Source organism: Rattus norvegicus, chromosome 11 (assembly GCF_021556685.1).
Source record: "Rattus norvegicus strain SHRSP/BbbUtx chromosome 11, alternate assembly SHRSP_T2T, whole genome shotgun sequence".
Classification (NCBI taxonomy): domain Eukaryota; kingdom Metazoa; phylum Chordata; class Mammalia; order Rodentia; family Muridae; genus Rattus; species Rattus norvegicus.
The window spans coordinates 78,492,919-78,513,920 of record NC_141544.1 but is presented as its reverse complement, the minus strand read 5'-3'; the positions used below and the strand labels follow the sequence as shown (position 1 = coordinate 78,513,920).

General features: G+C 38.2%; 1 protein-coding gene across 4 annotated transcripts in view; it reads left to right on the top strand.

Moving 5' to 3' along the window:
• Kpna1 (karyopherin subunit alpha 1) overlaps nucleotides 1-21,002 on the top strand; it is a 58,775-nt gene that overhangs the window by 23,743 nt on the left and 14,030 nt on the right. For 2 of the 4 annotated variants that reach the window (NM_198726.3, NM_001443858.1), the window contains 7 exon segments: nucleotides 1,287-1,386; nucleotides 5,544-5,638; nucleotides 11,523-11,654; nucleotides 12,401-12,489; nucleotides 12,822-12,921; nucleotides 13,630-13,793; nucleotides 14,733-14,811. In NM_198726.3, the coding sequence (NP_942021.2) occupies nucleotides 1,287-1,386; nucleotides 5,544-5,638; nucleotides 11,523-11,654; nucleotides 12,401-12,489; nucleotides 12,822-12,921; nucleotides 13,630-13,793; nucleotides 14,733-14,811 (759 nt within the window). 4 annotated transcript variants of the gene reach the window in all.

Here is a 21,002-nt window from a genome sequence, read left to right as displayed (position 1 = left end):
TCAGCTCCGAGAAAAAAAAAAGTTCAAGGCCACCCTTGGCCAGCTTGGGTTGCATGAGACCCTGTGTCTCGGAATAAATTTAAAAAATAAAAATTAAAAAAAAAAGATTACAGAAATCTGGAAGCTCAGATATTAACAAATAACTAGGAAAAATACCCAGTAATAATAGGAGTTTGGTATGTGACCGAATGGCTAGGGCTGTGGGATGTCTCAGGTAGCAGAATGCTTTCCCTGCAAAGCCTTGGGTTTCAGCCCCCAGTTCGACATAAATTGGGCCTGGTGGCCATGCCTATAAGTTTAGTGCTCAGGAATTGGTAGCAAGATCAGAAGTTCAAGGTTGCCCTTGGCTACATAGAGAGTTTGAGGCCAGTCTGAGATGTATGATATCTGGTCTCATAAATAAAAAAGGAATAGAATAGAAATGACTAATGTAACAGATATATGGAGCAGTTGCTTTAGATTTAGAGGTCATGAAAAGAAACTTTAAATATTTGTATTTTATGCATGTGAGTGTTTTGTCTGTTTTATGTCTATGCACTACTTGGGTTCATGACGCCCAGGGAGTCTAGAAGAGGAGTGGTAGTCCCCCGGAACTGGAGGCTGTTGTGAGCTGTCCTGTGGGTGCTGGGACTTGAGTCTGGGCCCTCAGGAAGAGCAGCCAGTACTCTTAACTGCTGAGCCATCTCTCCAGTTCCACTTTTAAATTTTTTTTATAGTTAGTTTTGATAGCAATAATAGCCATATGTTTTCTGAGCTAGGTGGATAGTGCTAACACATCTGCTTACAGCATTATGGCTTAAATGGCTTTCTTACTGCCAGCACCTACCTTTCTTTGTTTCCCTCCCCTCCCCTTCCCTCCCCTCCCCTTCCCTCCCCTCCCCTCCCCCTCTCCATCCCCTTTCTCTCCCCTTCCCTCTCCCTCCATCCCCCTCCCTTTCTTTCTTTTAAAATGTTTTTTTATTTTTTGAGACAGGGTTTCTCCGTGTAGCCCTGGCTGTCCTGGAACTCACTCTGTAGACCAGGCCAGCCTTGAACTCAGAGATTGCCTGCCTCTGCTTCCCTAGCTCTGGGACTAAAGACCTGCAGCACCCCTGCCCAGCTATCACAGAGTTCTTAGTAATAGAGAGTCCGACCATATCATGCTATGCAGTTGTGGGTTTCAAGATTTTTATTTACTTGTATAACTTTTGAAAAATGTGTTATTAATTTGTTGGCATTTTATGTTGTCTTTCTTTCCTGAACTAAGGTTAATGTTGTGTTGTATTTGCTCTTTGTCTATGGTCCAGGGGGGAGTCATTACCTCTGACATGACTGAGATGATATTCTCCAATAGCCCAGAACAGCAGCTTTCTGCAACACAGAAATTTAGGAAACTACTTTCAAAAGGTAAGTCTTGAGTACATTTTATCTTTGTGTAATCTATTCCTTGTCCATAATCTCTTTTCTACAGGGTTCCTCTGTGGTTTCTTTTGGAATGTGTTTTATAAGTAGAAATACTTCCGTTCTTATTTATGGGATCTTACCAGAAGGGAAAATTACTTTGATTTGAGATTGTTATGTAAAAGACCTCATAGTAAGTAATAATAGCTTATGGTGACTGAAATCGAAAAGCTCTGCTCTCTATAAAAAATTACTTGAATAGTAATTATTGATTTTAATGTTAGCATTTTACCACTGAAAGTTAAGTGTAGATTTATTATGGAATAGGAAAAATCCTTCTTGTATAATTAGAATGAATTGGTGTATGTACTTGTTACTCTGGGCAGGTAAAAATAATTCTGAGCAGTATTAAAGTCTTGATAATAAATAATGAACCATACTATTAAATTATGGTTGTTTAAAATCATATTATTAAAAGTATTTATAGCTAGAGGTGATAACTGCATTAAAAATTGACCATCATAATTTAACACACATATAAGAAGTGGTATTTAAGGCTGGAGAAGTGGCTCAGCAGTTAAGAGCACTGACTGTTCTTCTAGAGGACCTGGGTTCAGTTCTCAGCACCCACATGGCAGCTCACAACTCTCTGTAGCTCCAGTTCCAGGGGATCTGGCTTACACAGACACACACACAGGCAAACCCCAGTGCATTTAAGTTAGGTAAGTAAGTAAGTAAATACATCTTAAACAAAACAAAAAAGTGGTATTTAGTATGACAGTTTGGTAAAATTCTGTATCGTGTCCGTTTTTAGCATGGCTTTTCCATTTTATGACCATTGCTTTCCTACGTGTATTCTAGTTTGTCAGCTTCCTTCTTTTTTTTTTTTTTTTTTTTTTTTGTTTTTTTTTTTTCCGGAGCTGGGGACCGAACCCAGGGCCTTGCGCTTCCTAGGCAAGCGCTCTACCACTGAGCTAAATCCCCAACCCCTTGTCAGCTTCCTTCTTAAAATGCAATAGCCAGAATGTTTACTCTAGATGTGTTTATTACTGAAACTGATGGCAAGAGATTTGCTTTCTTGTCCTGAGAAGACTGTCCATTTCAATGTCAGTTTAAGAGAGCAGTAGTGGTTATGGCATAGTTATGCATCTGACTTTTTTAGCAAAAAAACTTTTCTTAAACTACAGTTTTGAATGATTTAGGTTTTTGGTCAAAAGCAACTTAGGGACAAAGGGCTTATTTGGTTTAGTTACTTTTTTATTGCTGTGCTAAGACTTGAAAGGAATTGTTTGTTTGGGTCTTACAGGTTCAGATGGTTAGAATTCATGGTGAGGGAGGGAGGGGTGTGCACTAGGAGACTAGAGCAGCAGCTGAGAGCTCACATCTCAAACCAATGAGAGGAAGAGGGCTCATGCTGTGTTTTAAACCTCATGATTCTGAAGCCTGTCCTCAGTGATACACTATACTTTCTTTAGCAAGGGCATACCTTCTAATCCTTTCAAATAGTCATTAACTTGGGACCAGGTGATCATGTGTGCAGTACTTATGGGGACCAAGTCACTGCAGCCTACAGTCTATTGTAGAAGGAAGTAAAGGGAGGAATGGAAGGCAGGCCTGTTTTGCTATTTCATGCCAAAGAACACAATTCATAGCAAAAAAAGGGGGGGGGGTTGGGGCTGGGGCTGGAAAGATGGCTCAGTGGTTAAGAGCACTGACTGCTCTTCCAGAGGTCCTGAGTTCAAATCCCAGCGACCACATGATAGCTCACAACCATCTATAATGGGATCTGAGGCCCTCTTGTGGTTTGTCTGAAGACAGCTACAGTGTACTCATAATAAATAAATCGTTTTTAAAATGTGTAGCAGGTGTGCTATGAGGAATCCTCTTACTGGCTAGCAGTCAGTCTTAGGTTCAGCTTGCTTTCTCAGACTGTTCAGGATCATCCTCCTAGAGAAAAGTGCTGCATGTAATGTGGGCAGGGTCCTCATATATCAATTAACAGTCAAGACACTCTCCAGTAGGTAAATCTGATGTAGGCAATGTTTCAGTTGAACTCTCTTACCAGATAATTCTAGGTTCTGTCTAGTTGACAGTTTAATCAGGACAATAAACACAATAGAATTTTTAAAAAGCCTTTAAACAACTACAGTGGGCAGGCCATCAGGCTGATAAAAGACTTTGGGCTCCAAGATTGATGGCCTGAGTTTGGTCTCTGGAACCCTCATGGTGTGAACCAACTCCTGTAGGGTGTTCTCTGACCACCACACGTGTGCCATGTCACATGGGTCCACACAGAGAGACAAACAGAAACAAATAAGTAAATTTAAAATATGTACAAAAAATATGTATTTGTTAAGATGGTTGTGAAATTGTCTACCACTCTAGGAGGTTAAGGTGGGAATCTCAGCTGACCTGGGTAACATATCTTAAAGTATAAATAAAAACAGTCAGCTGCTGTGGCCATAGAAGTAACTTAATGTAGACTGCTTGCCTGCGATGCACACAAAGCCTGGGGTGTATTTTCTGTACTGACAACCAATCTTCTAAAAGGTTGCTTTTATTCTATTCTTCATTTTTTATACAATGTTTCTGTAATTCAGAATATTAACTAATATATCTTCAGTGTTACCAAGTTTGTTATGTATGAGTGATTGATAAAAATGTTGAACCAAGCAAAGGTCATGCTTCCAAACCAGCATTAAACTGTTTAAGTTTTTAGTCAGAACAAAACCAGAGTCTCAGTGTAGTTACAGCCGTCCTGTAACTCGCCCTGAGAATCATCTAAACTCCACATCCACCTCCACTTTTGGAGTGTTGGGATTATTCGTGTGGGTCACCACGCCTGGTTTGCACTGTTTTACAATAAGGCTGGCCGAAGATTTCCCTGGTAGTATTGTTCTAACTGTATTTTTCTGGCATTACTACATACACATAAAAATCTGAAGTTATTGGTCTGATTATCTGATATTTTCTGTCTGTTCACCTAAGAATTATTTATTAATGGGTTGGGGATTTAGCTCAGTGGTAGAGCGCTTGCCTTGGAAGCGCAAGGCACTGGGTTCGGTCCCCAGCTCTGGAAAAAAAAAAAGAATTATTTATTAAATGACAACTTATACTCATTGTCATAAATCAAAGTGATAATGAATTCTTGCTGGCACTTTCTTGTTGTAAGTGCATTGAGAATCTTGTAATCCAGATTCTCTAGGCAGAAACTGAAACCTTTACCAGAGTAAAGTATATCAGAATACTGATGATAGTTGACTGTTGGATTTCCCCTGCTTTCTGAGTTTCTTTTTTTTTTTTTTTGGTTCTTTTTTTTCGGAGCTGGGGACCGAACCCAGGGCCTTGCGCTTCCTAGGTAAGCGCTCTACCACTGAGCTAAATCCCCAGCCCTCTTTATGAGTTTCTTAAAACAGCGAAGTTTTTCAACCTGTAGATCGAAATGATCCTCTTTCACAGGAATTACATATCAGATATTTGCATTACGAGTTATGACAGTAGCAAACTTCAGTTTTATGAAGCAGCAATGAAATAATTTTTTGGTTAGGGTTTATCACAGCATGAGAAACTGTATTAAAGGAGCACAGCATTAGAAAGGTTGAGAATAACAATAGTAGAGGCATTAATTTTAAGAATTCTTGGGGGCTGGAGAGATGGCTCAGCGGTTAAGAGCACCCGACTGCTCTTCCAGAGGTCATGAGTTCAATTCCCAGCAACCACATGGTGGCTCACAACCATCTGTAAAGAGATCTGATGCCCTCTTCTGGTGTATCTGAAGACAGCTACAGTGTACTTATATATAATAAATAAATAAATAAAAAAAAAGAATTCTTGGGATCTGGCGATATGTTTCAGTGATAAGAATTAGTTGCTTAACATACAAGGTCCAGTTCTGAGGGTGCACACATGAGAGATTTCCCTTGTACTGCAAAAAGTAACCAAAGAGTTATTCCCTTCCTTTATTCTCAGGATTAAAGCTTATATTTTTATGATGTCTTTCAAGCCACACTACTTTTAAAGTGACCAGACTCAATTTTGACCTTTTTTGGGGGATAGATTTTAATGAGAGATGGCCCGGGAATGAAGAGAGGGGTATTGTGACTAACTTTGATCTATAAAGTCATTATATTGAGATCTCTTATTTTTATTTTATGGGGAAACAGAACCTAATCCTCCTATTGATGAAGTCATCAACACACCAGGAGTAGTGGCCAGGTTTGTGGAGTTCCTCAAACGAAAAGAAAATTGTACACTGCAGGTGCGGATATTCTCATTTTGTTTGTTCTAGAAAACTTTCTCAGTTACTTATTTTACTCTGTATGAAGACGTATTTGTTTAGAGTGGTATTGGTGGTAACTACCTTGTAAACTGCTTGTATAAGTTTGTTACTGTGTAAGTTCCAGTCCATACTCACAGAATTTGTATCTTACTTGAATTTTAGCAGTGAGTCTACATAACAGGAGCCTATGCAAGCTATGTAAAGTTTTGAGAGAGACAGAGACAAGAGACAACACTACTTGTGTCTCTCAAGAGGTATACATAACATAGACTGCCAGAAACTTAGCAATCAGACCAGGTCTTAACTTAGCCTCCTCCTACACCAAAAGATCTGACAATGAAACTTTGCCGTGAAAACTTTTTGCTTTACGTTTGACCTTCTAATAGTGTACTGTACAGAGACTTACCACCTTATGACTGAATAAATTTTACAGTATAAGGGGTCAGTTGTCAAGCTCACAGTCTTTGAGTGTCTACAATCTAAAAATACTACTTTAATTACTGAATAAATTAAACTTTTGCTACTATTTTGATTGTTCAGTAGCTACACATCCTTGGTATGTGTAGAAATTCCTTTAATATCTGAATTATTGACAAATACCTATAACCTATAAGTTCTCACCAAAGAAGGGCTCAGACCTTTTAGAGATATCCTACAGCTATAAAGTTTGGTTAATTCACAAGTAGATCACAAGATGGGAGAAATAAATGCCAATAGTAAGGTTAATGTCTACTCGAGACTGAGGCATTTTATAGTGGCAGTCCATGTCCCAGGCTCCTTATTGGCTAGGCCATTGCATATGACTCTTGAGTCTTAATGCTTTGTCTTCATATTTTTTCTCTTTCTGCTCCATCTTTCTTTTTATTTTACATCTTTATTACAGTGGTGAATTTCTTCTAGAGGAGAAGGAAGAAATCCAGAAAAGGTAGAGTACTTCCCTGTCCCATCAGTTTCTCTCCTCCAGTTTGACCTTTGCCAATCCCTGTGTTTATTTGAATTAAGACTCTGTTTTGCTTGCTGCCTCTTGTATTATAATTCTGGTCTCCACTTAAGTCCAGAATCACCAGACAGTTGAAAAATCATGTTTATACTGAGAGCAAGGAAAGAGAGATTTTTCTCAGAAAAAAGGAAATCCAGACAACCAACACTGCAGAGAACAGAGCCTGAGCCCCTAAGCAACCTGCCAAGAGAATCAGAGGGACCCAAAGAGGCGTTTACTGCAGTTTATCATTTGAAATGGTTTGTGGAAAGGGAGGTAGGGAAGAGAGCCATTTTGTTAAAGTCTCTGGGAATGAGTATAGTTGAACAGTACTAGTTATACTGTCAGTTCGGCAGTTTTTATTAGATGATTATAGAGACCTACTAGTACACTAACAAAATAGGCTTAAAATGATAAACCTTGAGAAACAAATCTCCCTGTTTTTCCATTCTTCTGTACTTTTTAAAAGCAGTATTCTTTGTTCATATACAGTTCCCTTTCCTGGCTGACACAGAAAGTCCTGAATCATTTTGTGACTCATAATTGGTTAGAATTTAGGTGAACATCTTTAAGCTCTGATTTGCTTTTATCTAAATTTCTAGATTCTACCCTTGGGATCAAAGACTGAAAAATGATTCCTCTCAAGTGATCACTTTATAAATTTTTGCCTTAACTCTCTAAGCCTGAGAGGTAAGGAGGCTAGTGTTGTGCTTGTTGTATCCACTTTTCCTTGTGCTTGTGACGCACAGCATAGTATTCTTTCTCTGTGTGAGTACTGGGTAGCGCCTGTCACCTCTAAAGCAGTAAGAGATTTGTGTATGTCAGGGAGACATACTTGCTCTACTATGGCTTCAAATAAATAGGCACGTTCTGGAAAGCTTGTGGCTAGGGGAGAGCACTAAATGTAAGGTGGTGTATGTGTGCCTGCCTGCTTTCTGGAGATGGGAGTAGCTCATTTTGGATAGGGGTTTACCATTTCTCTTTCAGAAAGACACTGGTAGTATGTGGCACAGAGGAAACTAGATGGTTAAATAATAAATCCCAGGGCCAAGTTTGATTTTTTTTTTTTTTTTTACCCCATAGCTAAAGAATTGAGCTTTAGTGAACCTCACTACCATTTTGTCTACTCAAACTAGTAGAGTGTCTCAAATAAGGGTGCTTAAAATGCCTCTTGTTTGGACATCATTACCCAGATACTCTCTTGCCATTCAAACTGGAGGTGAATTTGGGTAGAATCTAGATTTTGGAATTAGGCAGCTACTTAGCTTCTGAGTATGGTCAAGCGTAGTGACTCCCCTAACCTTTGGTGCGAGACTGGTCTGCTCTCTGAGATGTTCAGGCCCGGCATCTTTATACTATTTTCTGCGGTGCTGAGACACTGTGTTGCCCAACCTCATATTAAAATATCTAGATAGAATTGCTTCCTGCTTCTAAACATTAGATGGCACTTCTCTGAAAGTTGTAACATTGAATGAAGTTGGCTTAGTTTTCCCCCTTTCTTGGCTTTCGTGTCCCCTCTGGAAACTTAGTGTGATAAACTGCAGTAAGCTTCACCCTCTTCCCTCCCATCTGCACTGATCTCCACCTTTCCTGGACGGTTGCTCAGATGCCTCAGGTGCTCTTCTCTGCAGAGTTTGATAACCTGGGTTTATTTTTCTGATGTGAGCCTTTCTTTTCACTTGCTCTCCAGGTGAGCCTGGCATTTGCTAGGAACCAGAGTGGAACCGGCAAAGTGGCCAGCAACAGAGTCCTGATCCAAATGGAGAAAGGGAGCCAGGCGTACCTCAACCTGGAGTGGGAAACTTGATAGGAGGTCAGAAGTACTTCAGCTTTGGACTCTCGTTTTCCTTATTATTAAAGGAACTGAGCACCAGAAGGTAGAGACTCAGAAAGAGGACAGAGAGAAAACCTCAATCCTGAAGAACACAGATTGCAATTGTAGCAGTCAGTTCTTATGTAGCAGGTTCCTGGGTAAAATATCAGTGGACAATGATCTATGAGCAATTGTAGCTACACAGTAGGCTGGTTTCTGTGGTGCAGTTTTTGGACTGCTAAGAATATATTAGTATAAGATAACAGAAAGCTAAGACTGTGATGATTTTGTTCATCTTGTGTTTCTCTTAGTTATAACATTTTTAGATTCTCCCTTTCACCTTTCAGGTTACTGTTCTCTTGAGTTAACACAGTTACTTAAGTTATTATTGTTTCTTTCTATCATATCTTTATGTATTTGTAGTCACCATTAGTTCTGAGCTTTCCTGTTTTACTATCTCTTTCTGGTTGCATTCTAATCTAGCATCTAAGGCTGAAATATTAAAAATAAAGCTTCCTGTCTAAGTGAAATGGAGTTTGTAGTACAGACTATGAAGAAATAACATCTAGGTAGCTCACATCCAAGTTTAAAAAAAATATTCCTGCATGTTAAACACATTTGATAGTGACTGACATTAGCAGGCTTACATTCCTGAAGTGAATTTTGTCTTTCTCATTTCATCTCTCTTACACACATGGCTGTATCCCATTGTAGCTTTCATTCTGGAATGTCCTTTGCATTTGAAGATGGCTACCATTATGATTATTATGTAATGAATATAAGTGTAACTATGGCACATTAGCTCTTTCAAAAGCATATCTCTTGTTTATCATCCATGCTCAGGTGTGGATCACTCTTCCATTTTCCTAATCATCATTGCAGTTGTTTTTTTGTCTTAATTATCTGAGTATGTTTTTGATTCTCATTTTTCTTAGAGACCTTTGATGTTAAAATCAGTCAGCAGTGTGAAGCGGCAGTTAATGATTTTTTTTCCCCACCGATAACTCTTAGCATGCTCTTTATGGTAGCAGGGTATTAGTGTGATTTTTCATCCAACTCTGACTGCAATGGTTTTTCTCTTGGATTTGTAGTATCCACATAGAACTACTCTTTCCAGGTCGCTTTTCGTCAGAGTTTTCAAATTGTTTTGACTTGAACTCTATAGTAATTGGTGATTATTTTTGAACTTTTTAAAAAAATATTTATTTATTTATGCATGTGAGTGTACAGTTACTCTTCAGACACACCAGAAGAGGGCATTGGATCCCATTACAGGTGGTTGTGAGCCACCATGTGGTTGCTGGGAGTTGAACTCAGGGCCTCTGGAAGTGCAGTCAGTGCTGTAAACTGCTGAGCCATCTCTCCAGCCCCTCTTCTTTTGAACTTCGAGTCTGCCTTCTGATAGGACATTCTGCTGCTTTCTTGCATCATTTGACTTGTATTCTAACCGATTAATTTTAAATAGTTGCCTGCACTACATTTAGGCAGCCCCTCCTCTATAGGATAAATAACGTAATATGCTGTTTGAACTTTCCCTAGGTAGTAGAACTAAAAGCAAATGAAATATTTATGTATATGCCTCAGAGAGATTGAAAAGAGTTTGAACATTTCTTCAATTAATTAACTAGAGATAAATATATAAAATGCCCTTTTCCCCCATGATATTTCAGCTTTAATTTTTTTTTATACTTCCACCCCCAAAGTCTTCTTTATTGATGTAGTTTCATGTATGTACATCATATAGTACTAGCCAAACATTTCTGCTCATAGGTGTTTTTGACTTCCCTTTCGTTCTGGTGGCATTTTTTCCCAACTATAGACCAAATCAGATCATCGTACATAGATGTATCCCATAAGGACAAGAAAGAACACATAGATATAGAACTCACTTGATCTTTTGTTTCTTCTGCTATAAATTTACTGTCGGTCGCATGGATTTGTTCTGCTGCATCCAACGTTTGACAGCTTGATTTTCCCTGTGACAGTTGCCTTTTCACTGGTATAAAATCTTAGAAAATATTCACAAGCATGTTTTTGATGACATGTAATTGACTTTTTACTCAATTTTACCTCTAAATAGAAACGTGACCTTTTTTTCTACTACATACACTATTCATTAAAGAATAGGGAATGGCAGAAGGAATTAACCTAATAAAATTCAGGAGTTTTTTTTTTGTTTGTTTGTTTTGTTTTTGTTTTTTGTTTTTTTCCCGGAGCTGGGGACCGAACCCAGGGCCTTGCGCTTGCTAGGCAAGCACTCTACCACTGAGCTAAATCCCCAACCCCAAAATTCAGGAGTCTTGATTGAATTACTTTTGGATTTCTTAATGTTAAGCTAAAGAGAAAATTAAGAATCTCTGAAATTGGTAATAGCTGTAATTGTTGGCCATAAGTTCATTTCTCCTTACCAGTGCTGTAATACTAGGCCGACTTTTCCTCCGTTCAACTTTGCCACCACCTCTTCATCTCCCCCCCCCTCCTCTTTTTCTTTTTTCTTGTAAGAAACTTACCTTTAGCTGCTGGGTATAGTGGCACTTGTTTTTAATCCTGACACTTGGGAGGCAGATGCAGGCAGACCTCTTGATTTCAAGGCCAGTGTGGTCTACATAGAGAGCTCCAGGCCATTTCATAATCATCTAGGCCTGTCTGTGTAAGCTTATGATGGTTTCTTGTGACTGTCTAGAGATTATGTGTACAATATGTATATTAATGTGTTTATTCCCTTTTAACCTTTTAATGAAATGGTATTTTAACTGTATTGAAGTATATTATTTGTCATTTTGTTCCTTTCATTAGAGATCATTTCATATAAACTTATGAAACACATTTTTTTCCCCTGTGGTTTCATGGTAATTATACTTTGGTCTGAAATTTTAGATACCTTTAAATATTCCTTTCATAGACTGAGGTATTCTGGAAACTATTTTAAATGAACATGGTATTTACAATATGCCAATAATAGTCCCAGTCTGACTCCAGACTTTTATTTTATGTTCAAAATACTGTATTTCTTTATGTAAATAACCTTCTAAATTTTAATAAGGTAATGGAACTTACTTTTGTCTTTGTAGTTTGAATCAGCTTGGGTCCTGACAAATATTGCTTCAGGAAACTCTCTTCAGACCCGGATTGTGATTCAGGCAGGAGCTGTTCCTATCTTCATCGAGTTGCTTAGCTCAGAGTTTGAAGATGTCCAGGAGCAGGTAAGGTCTCAGCAGTCACACAGATAAGAGAGCTCACATTCTCGTAGCCACACCCAGCTTCATTTAGATTACTCCATCACAGTGAGTCATAGCTTGTTTAAATAGGAAAAATCCTCTAGTATTTCCCTTTCAACCATGGCATTCTTGCAGCTTTTAGCTGTCTTCTTTTTAAAATAAAAATTGTACAGTGTGGCATGTACACCTGTGAGACCATTGTTATTAAACTTTCACAAGTTTAATAAACACCTATATTTTTATTTTGGTTATGTGCTTAAGAGTTTTCTATTAAAAGCAACCTTAAGTACATTTTTAATCTACCAAGTAAGCCATTTAAATCCTTGTTCTGTGCAGAGGACTATAAAATATTACTTATGAGGGAGGATGGGATCCTATAAAAATAATTGCCTCCAGACTGGGGGTACATCTTATTAGTAGTGGGGCAATTGTTCAGTGCCAGCAATTGTGTGAAGTCCTGAATTCAATTCCCAGCTCTGGGAAAAGTTCTCTTACTTGTAAGCTTTCACTTTAGTGGAACATTTCCTTTTGCTTTTCCACATAGTCACATATTTTCTAACTCTAATCCTGGAACTGCTTTGACTCCCTGATGAGTGGTTTTAAGAGTTAATAATAGTCTTTATATAAAATGTTGGTGAACTATTATTGATTTTGTAAAATGTTACTATGGTATGCTGGCATCCCTTTTAAAGAATTGTGAGGGAATGAAAGTATACAACTTTACTTCACAGGCAGTCTGGGCTCTTGGCAACATTGCTGGAGATAGCACCATGTGCAGGGACTACGTCTTAGACTGCAATATCCTTCCCCCTCTGCTGCAGTAAGTGTCGTCTTCTTCCTTTTTTCTTTTTTTTCTTTCTTTTTTTTTTTTTTTGATATGAGAAGTATTATATCTTGGGACATCATTTTGGATTTCCTAGTGTTATTTTGATTTCCAGTATCTTGTTACATTGTTAGGGTGATGTCTCTTACTGAAATTCTGAAATAGTGAATAAAAATTAGTGAAGTTTATCTTCAAAGAGTGAGTAATGTAGGAAAGGGATGAATCTTTATTGTTCTGGAGAAAAGTTAGAGAATCCTTTATCAGTAGTATTAATTCCTTTCTAGAGAATTAGTATCTTAGAACTTACCATGGAACCATTATACTTGTAGGTTATTTTCAAAGCAAAACCGCTTGACCATGACCCGGAATGCAGTGTGGGCTTTATCTAATCTATGTAGAGGGAAGAGTCCACCTCCAGAATTTGCTAAGGTAAATACTACGCTTGTGGGAAATTGTTAGGGAATACTGCTCTTAAATATTAATGTTTACAGAAAGGGATTTTTGTTTGCTTTGTGTTTGTTTTTCAAGATAGGGTTTCTCTTGTAGCTTTGGTTGTCCCAGAACTTGAGTCCAAGGCTGTCCTTGAACTCACAGAGAACTGCCTCCCTTTGCTTCCTGAGTGTTGGGATGACATGAACCATCACCACTTGGCTAGGACAATTTTTGATAAAATTATTTAGAGTGTTAGAAAATGTACTGGTTTGTAGAGAAAATGCTTTTGGTAGTTTGTTTTCGTTTTTAATTTAGTGTAGTTTCTCAGTGCTGGGATGAAGCTCTATGTTACGTTTAGGGCTGTAGCAGTTTTTGTGGATAACAAAGTTCTGCAACAGAAGTTCTCAGCAGTAGTGTTTGTGGAAGTTCCTTTACCTCCTTGTTGGAAGTGTGTATTAAGGAAGAATGCATAAAAGTTTTCTTCTTGAAATCAGTTTTCTTGTGTTCTGACATCCTCAGTTTAGTAAACTGAATACCTATTGACCACATTGCCAGAGATAGAAATGTCCTTCAGAGACTTGACGGTTCCTAACTAGAAGTGTAACTCACCCAGCATCTATCTGGTAAGCTTCTTGAGAGTCTTATCTCACTCCAGCAGTTGTAATCATCTTTTTTTTCTTTTCTTTTTTTTTTTTTTTAAACCAGGTTTCTCCCTGTCTGAATGTCCTTTCTTGGTTGCTGTTTGTCAGTGACACTGATGTACTGGCTGATGCTTGCTGGGCTCTCTCATACCTGTCAGATGGACCCAATGATAAAATCCAAGCAGTCATCGATGCAGGAGTATGCAGGAGACTTGTGGAGCTTCTGATGTAAGATGATCTTGAAGGAAGTGTCTGAGCACTCCTGCTTGTCTCCTTCCTGTTGCCATGATTCACAGTCTTAGAAGTGGACTTTGAGTCTCTGAATCTTTAGCTAATCCTTAGAAGAAAATGGAGCCACAATATGATGTTGAAACAGTAAAGTTATAAGCAGCATGAAATTAATTGGTGTACAAAACAGTTTTGTGTGTTATAGCTAATCGCAGACTAATTGTAGATCAGCAATGTAGTTTTGTTACAAGTTAAAGGCAGCATGGTGCTACTAGGGTCCAAAGAAGTAAAAATCTGAGAAACATTTGTCCTGTTTACAACCTGTGTCATTTTAGTCATTAGATCTTAAATGTGAAGCAAGACAATAGGGTCTTGGAGGAAAGTTACATGTTATAAGTTTACCTTGAAATCTCTCCTCAATGTCCGTCTTGACAGACATACAGCAGACTTTGTGGGAAACTTTCTTGTCCATTGAGGCAGCCTTGTAGTTTAGTGGAAACAGAAAAGTATTTGAGATGTGAGTTTCACTTGGGTTTTGAAGTTAGCTGAACTGTAGACATAGCAGATTCAGAAATAGGAACAGTGTATGAATGTTGCCTATGCCTCCCCGTCACCTTAGCAGCTCCAGGAGACCATGTAAGAGGGAGAGGGGCCCTGTAGCAAAGAATAAAAGTGTGGAGTTCAGGCTGAAGTATCTGGGAAAGATTACTAGGAAAGAATTTTCTTTAAAAATAAGGAGAATGATTGCTTTTTAAGGTAATGGTCAATTCTGTCACTGTGGTAGGTTCCCTACATAGCCATAATCATAAAGTGCCTTTCTGCTCTAAAATCGAACCACATTGTCCTTATTTTGAATTTCATCCCCCAAAGAAAAGATTTTGGATAGAACTATTGTTTCTAATGTGTTTTGTTTTTTTTTTTTTTTTTTTATGGTTGTAGGCACAATGATTATAAAGTGGTTTCTCCTGCTTTGCGGGCTGTGGGAAACATTGTTACAGGGGATGACATTCAGACACAGGTATGAACAAGTGATAACATTTCTCTAATGTGAGTCCATTAAACTTCACGAGCACAGTTCTGTTATATTGAATTCTGTATTGTTAAGTGTACTAATTAATGGTGTTTAATATTCTCAGTATCTTCAGTACCTCTCTGTCATTCTGTGATTTGTAGCAATTGTAGGTTCCCTTATGAAACATTCTTCCTGTCAGTTCCTCTCTGCTTTTATTTGTAGTGGGTCTTAGAAGCACCAAATGGGCTTTCTAGTAGTGTACTTTCTGGTAGTGCCCTCCTTTGTTTATGCTAAGTTTTCTGTAAGAAAACTCTTTCCTCATAGTTCTCAAAGTCCATTCTACACTTAATAATGAGACATGTTGTCCACAGTGAATTGTTTTAGCCATTTATTTTATTCCAGGTGCCTCTGACGAATTGGTGATGGTGTCTTAAAATTATCTTTCTAGACTTCCATGATAATGGATACTTTGGTTCTTTATCTCTATTTCTTGTTAGTAACCTCCTATTCTTGTTCTCATTTGTTTGCTGGCATTAAGGAGCAGCTCTTTAGCCTCATTCCTGCATTCTATAACTTCACTCATCAACCCTTATGTGCATGGGCTATAAGAATTGAGAGCTAGGTTTCAGCTGTATCAATCAGCTTCAACTTCAATTTTCTAATCTCTAAAAAGAAGGAAATTAGATTTGTGTTCTCATGTCATAGTTATAGTGCTTTTAATTTGAGTTTATTCCATCTGCAAGGGAACTCATTTCCCCCTCTTTATCTGTTTTAGTTTTCAGTCTCAGTATTTGGCTTTAACAGTTGCCCATGCCAGTAATGCAACTAGCTTGATTCTACTCTTCCTCATTCGCTCTCTCGCTAGATCTTTCATTGGTATTCTATCGCTGCTCATCCCTTGCATTGCACAGTGTCGATGTCTTAGACAAGAAAAAGAGAATATATATTTGATTGTACTTGTATAAGATTTCTCTGGGACAACTCACAGGAAATTAATAACTTTGATTATCTCAGAGAACTTGGTTGTTGGAATATAGGAAGGGAAAGGAGTCTTTTACTTATGCAGTCTTTATACATTCTGAATTTTTAAAATTCTGTATGTTTGTGTACTATGTGCACGTGCATACATGTGGCATAGCTCCTGTGTGGACATCCTTGTGGATGATGTCAGAGGACGTCTTTGTGTGGTTGGTTTTATTCTTTCATTAAAATGAGTTTTAGGGATCAGTCAGGTTTCCAGACTTTTGTGGCAAATGACTTTATGCATTGATAAATCTCGCCAGCCCATATCTTGGATTTTTTAACCATATTAATGTTTTTACTTGGGGTCGGGGGCAAGTTTGTAGGGCTTAGCCCTACAAGTTTGTACAGCTCAGCCATAAATTGCTTGACTAGTATATATGAAGTCCTGAGTTCAATTCCTAGCCCCACACAAGAAAACATTTTCACTGTCTCCTGTTGCACCTATGTTCTTTCTTGCTGTTTGTTCGTTGTATTTTGCCTGACTACTCTTTAACTCTGAGGTTAGCACATGTTTTTTTTCCTTTACCTCCTCTCTCTGCCTTGGCTACTGCTTTCCCCATAACTGTACTCTTGTATGATTCTTTATTCTTTGTGCTTTTTATATTGGCATTGTATTCTTTGGAAGGCTTTGTTTGAACCTCAAACTCTTTTTAAGTTGGGTGGTAATCTTTTACAAGAGCATTAGTCATACTGTATTGTTACTATATAATTTATAGGTATATTTCTCATCATTGAAGAATGCTTTCCCTAAACCACTTAAAAGGCTGTTTGGGCTGGAAGTGGTGATACACAGGTTTTAATCCCAGCACCTGGGAGATGGAGACAGGTGAGTGTTTGAGGACAGCCAAGACTACATAGAAAATCCCTGTCTCAAAAAGAAAGGAAAGAGAGTGAGTAAAAACACTTGGTTTGGGCTTATGGCCTAGGCTTATGCTTGTGGTCATTCGGCTCTCTGCTTGAGTCCTGTTACCAAGCAGAACGTTATGAAAGTGTAGCAGAGGAGCTTTTCTGTGTCCGTCTGCTGGGAAGTAGATGGAACAGTAGAAGAGACTTGGTACGATACTTAAACACAAAACTCAGCAAACCGCTTCCCCCAGCTAGTTCCACCTTTCAGAGTTTCTGGAGCCTTCTAAAATAGTGCTACCTGCTAGAGAACAAGTATTTAAAACATGAGGCTATAGGGAAATTTCATCTTAAACCACACTAGGTTGTATAATTTTAGAAGTATACGGTGTTGACCTTACTCATGTCTGTGCCTCTATAATCTAATAGGCTCTGGCATAGCACAAGTACTCAAGTGTACATTGCTAGGTGGGGTATAGTGAGATTTTAGGTTTTTTTAATTGTTGTTGTTACTATTTTATTATTATTTTTATACTGAGGGGATGTGGGGAGGTGTTAGATAGAATGGTATAAGGAGGTTTTGGTTTTCTCGTTTGTTTTTACCATGTCTACTTGATTTACCTTCCTATTCATCCTAAACCATTATTTCTCTAAGTTTCTTTTTCCCTATATGGTCTTTTTTCCCCTCAGGTAATACATAGAAACATATCCTCACTATAGATAAGACAAAAATAGACCAAAAAAAGGATTCCTTCAGGTTTAGTGAAGCAGTAGGTTTATTGGGGTTACTTACAAGAACATAGGTGTCTTGCTTCTGTATCATTGACATTCAAGAAGTTGGAATCATTGGAAGTGAAATTTTCAGACATATATACATACATATACCAGGACAGAGTCTCCTTCCCTGAGCTGAGTTCCACTCACATCAGTCTCAGACAGCAGCTTCATGAGAAAACAGCTATATGGCACCTATAAGAACAGCTAAGGGTCTCCTCCTGACCTTTGAACAAAGTGTTATTTTCCTCTTAGATACAGTTTGTTTAGTGTCTTAACAAAGAACCTCACAAATTCCTAACTTAGATTTTGGTTTCATCCCCCTTTTGGGGCCTATTTATTTTGGGAGTACAAACTTTTTAATAGCCTTACTCCTAGTCACTGCTTTTGTTCTTAGGGTGCTTTCTGGTGGCCCATGTCTCCTCCACGCCCATTTTTAGCTATTTTGTGCAGTATTGTCCCTCTTCGTTTAAGAAGTTCTGTGTGACCCAAGACCCCTCCCATGACGTTTTTCTAGAATTCTCTTCACCGTGTATTTTTTTTTTTTTACCATGTATTCTTTTTAATTCCTGACGCGTTTATTTTCTAGATCACTTCTTTGTATTTAAAAATTATATTGTGATATCTCTTGGCAATTTGAAGATCCTTATTTCTCCCAGTATCTTAATTGAATTTCCTAACTACTGCTACTCTTCACACATTGTGACATGTTTATCTTTGGCTGTTTTGTATATTGCCATGAAACTGTGTGCAGCTGATTTTACTGTTCTTTTCCTATTGCTCATTTACCATTCTCCTAGAAGATTTATAATTGCTTCTGGGTAGATAACCTAGAATTATTTATGTCAGTGATTTGATAAAACAGAACAAAACTCTTTGGTTCCTTTAATTCAGTCCTCCTTCCTCCCTCAATATTTAGCCTTTCCTGTTCTTTTTTCTACATGTTCTAATGTATCCACATGTGCATTTTTTACATATGTACATAAATTATTTGCTAATTCCATATATGACAGTATGAGAAAGTGTAGTTTATGTGATCTTGCTTAATATTTTATATATTTTTTTAAATTAAGATTTATTTGTTTTATATGAGTACACTGTAGTTGTCCTCAGAGACACCAGAAGAGGGCATTGGATCCTCATGGATGGTTGTGAGCCACCATGTGGTTGCTGGGATTTGAACTCAGGACCTCTGGAAGAGCAGTCAGTGCTCTTATCGGCTGAGCCACCTCTCCAGCCCCAATATTTTATATTCTAAGCACATCTATTATCCTACAAATTTTGTAATTTTAATTTTCAGAGCTGAATACTATTTTTATATGTATACCAACTTTTCATTGTTTGTTCATCTATATTAATGGATGATTAGATTTATTCTAATTTTTTCTATAACGAATAAAGCAGCATTAAACTTGGGACTATGGATGATATCTCTGTGGGTAGGATCTGGAGTTCTCTGCATATGCTGAGGTGAGATAGAGGTGTCCTGTGGCAGTTCTGTACCAGGCTGTCTCTGCTGTGGTTGTGTGACGCCGTGACTTGACGTCTGGCACTCTAATACTTCAGCGGAGGTTTTGCTCTGTAGGATTGCTTTGGCTGACTGAGTCTTTTTGGTGTTTTTGTTTTTATTGTTGTTGTTCCATATGAATTTTTATATTGCTTTTTCTAAAGCTGAGAAACATAAGAAATTTGGATACTGCATTAATTTTATAAATTAATTTTGGTAGTATATCCATTTTTGCAAAATTTATTGTGCTAATCCAGAATTTGTTTCCATTGTCTAGTATCTTCTGAAATTTTCTTTGTCATTGTCTTGAAGTTTTTATTGTAGAGGTCTTTCACTCCTTTGGCTAAATGCATTCCTAGATAGAATTCAGGGGGAACTATTTTGAATGGAAAATTAGTTCTAATTTTTCTGAGTAGATTGCTGGTATAAGTGAATGCTCTTTGTTTAATTATATTGAATTTGTAACTTGTAACTTTAATGCATTTATTAGATCAGAGCCACGGCCGGGCGGTCCACACCATCAGTTCCAGCACTTGAGAGGCAGGGCAGGCGGATCTGTGAGTGTGGACAGCCTGGTTTACAGAGGGAGTTCTAGGCCAGTTAGAGCTACATAGTGAGACCCTGCTTCAAAAACAAAATCAAGACATTAAACAGAAAAGAACAAAACCGGACCAGAATCCTGTCTACAAATAGGGATAATTTGATTTCTCCCCTTCCTGTTTTAATCCCCTTTATGTCTTTGTCTCCTCAAGTTGCTTTAGCTAAAAATTTGGGCACTGTTATCAAAAAAGAGGGGGAAAGCATACACATGCTCTTCATTTTTAAGGAGATGCTTGCTTTGTCTCCATTAACGTTGGCTGTAGGGTTGTTGTGTGTATTTTTTATTATAAATGTGTGAGGCATTATAGTTTAGTGCCCTCTATTCCTAAAGTCTTCATAACGCTTATCATCAAGGGATGTTGAATTAATTGTCAAATGCTTTTCCAGAGTCTGTTGAAATGATTACATAGTTTCTTGTCTTTGAGTTTACACTTATTGATATGTATGCGTTAATCAACCCTGCTTTTCTGTGATAAAGCCCACCAGTCATAATGTATAATCTTATTAATGTGTCCTTGGATTTGCAAGTATTTTTAAGAAGTTTTGCATCTATGTTCACCAAGGAAATTGATTTGTAGGGTTTTTGGTGGTTTTTTTTTTGGGGGGGGGGTACTGTCTTGACCTGGTTTTACTGTCAAGATAATGCTGGCTCCATAGAGTGAATTTGGTAGTGCTCCTTTATGTTTTATGGAACAGATAAAGAGGTTCTGGTATAAGTTCTTCCTTGATGGTTTGCTAGGACTCTAATGGATTCATCTGGCCTCGGATCTTCTTTGAGGAGAGGCTTTTAATAACATTTCAGTCTGATTACTCATGAAGAGTCTGTTTATATCTTAAGGGCTTAGTTTTGGTAGATGACATACACTTAGAAAAATCTTTATTTTATTTTATTTTATTTTTTTAGGTTATCCAGCTTTTCAGGCCCAAGTTATGAAAGAGTAAAGCTAATTGTTTTCTTACTCTAACTCTGTGGTGGTTTTGTGGTGAATGAGTGTGTGTTTAGTAGTGAGGGTGTGGTGCTCCATCGCTTCTGAGCGGCTGCTTTCCTACGTAAGGGGCTTACTGACACTCACAGACTTCAAACTTCTGTGGTGTGAGGATGTAGCAAAAAGGCCCTGTATACCAGGCAACATGCGAATTAAATCTCTGCCCTGCCTCGCCCTCCCCAGCTCTGCTCTTCTCCTTTCTCTTCTTCCCTGCTTCCTTCTTTCCTTCATTGTTCTTCCTCCGCCCCCCAAGACAGGCTTTCTCTGTGCAGCCCTGGCTGTCTTGGAACTCACTCTGTAGACCTTGGTGGCGTCAAACTCAGAGATCCCACCTGCCTCTGTTGGGATTAAGAGGTATGCACCACTGTTGTGGTAAAAATTGAGGATCTTTTGCTGGGCACCTCTTGTTGGGCACCACCTGTTGCGGTAAAAATTAAAAAGGATCATTCACTATCAGTTCCTGT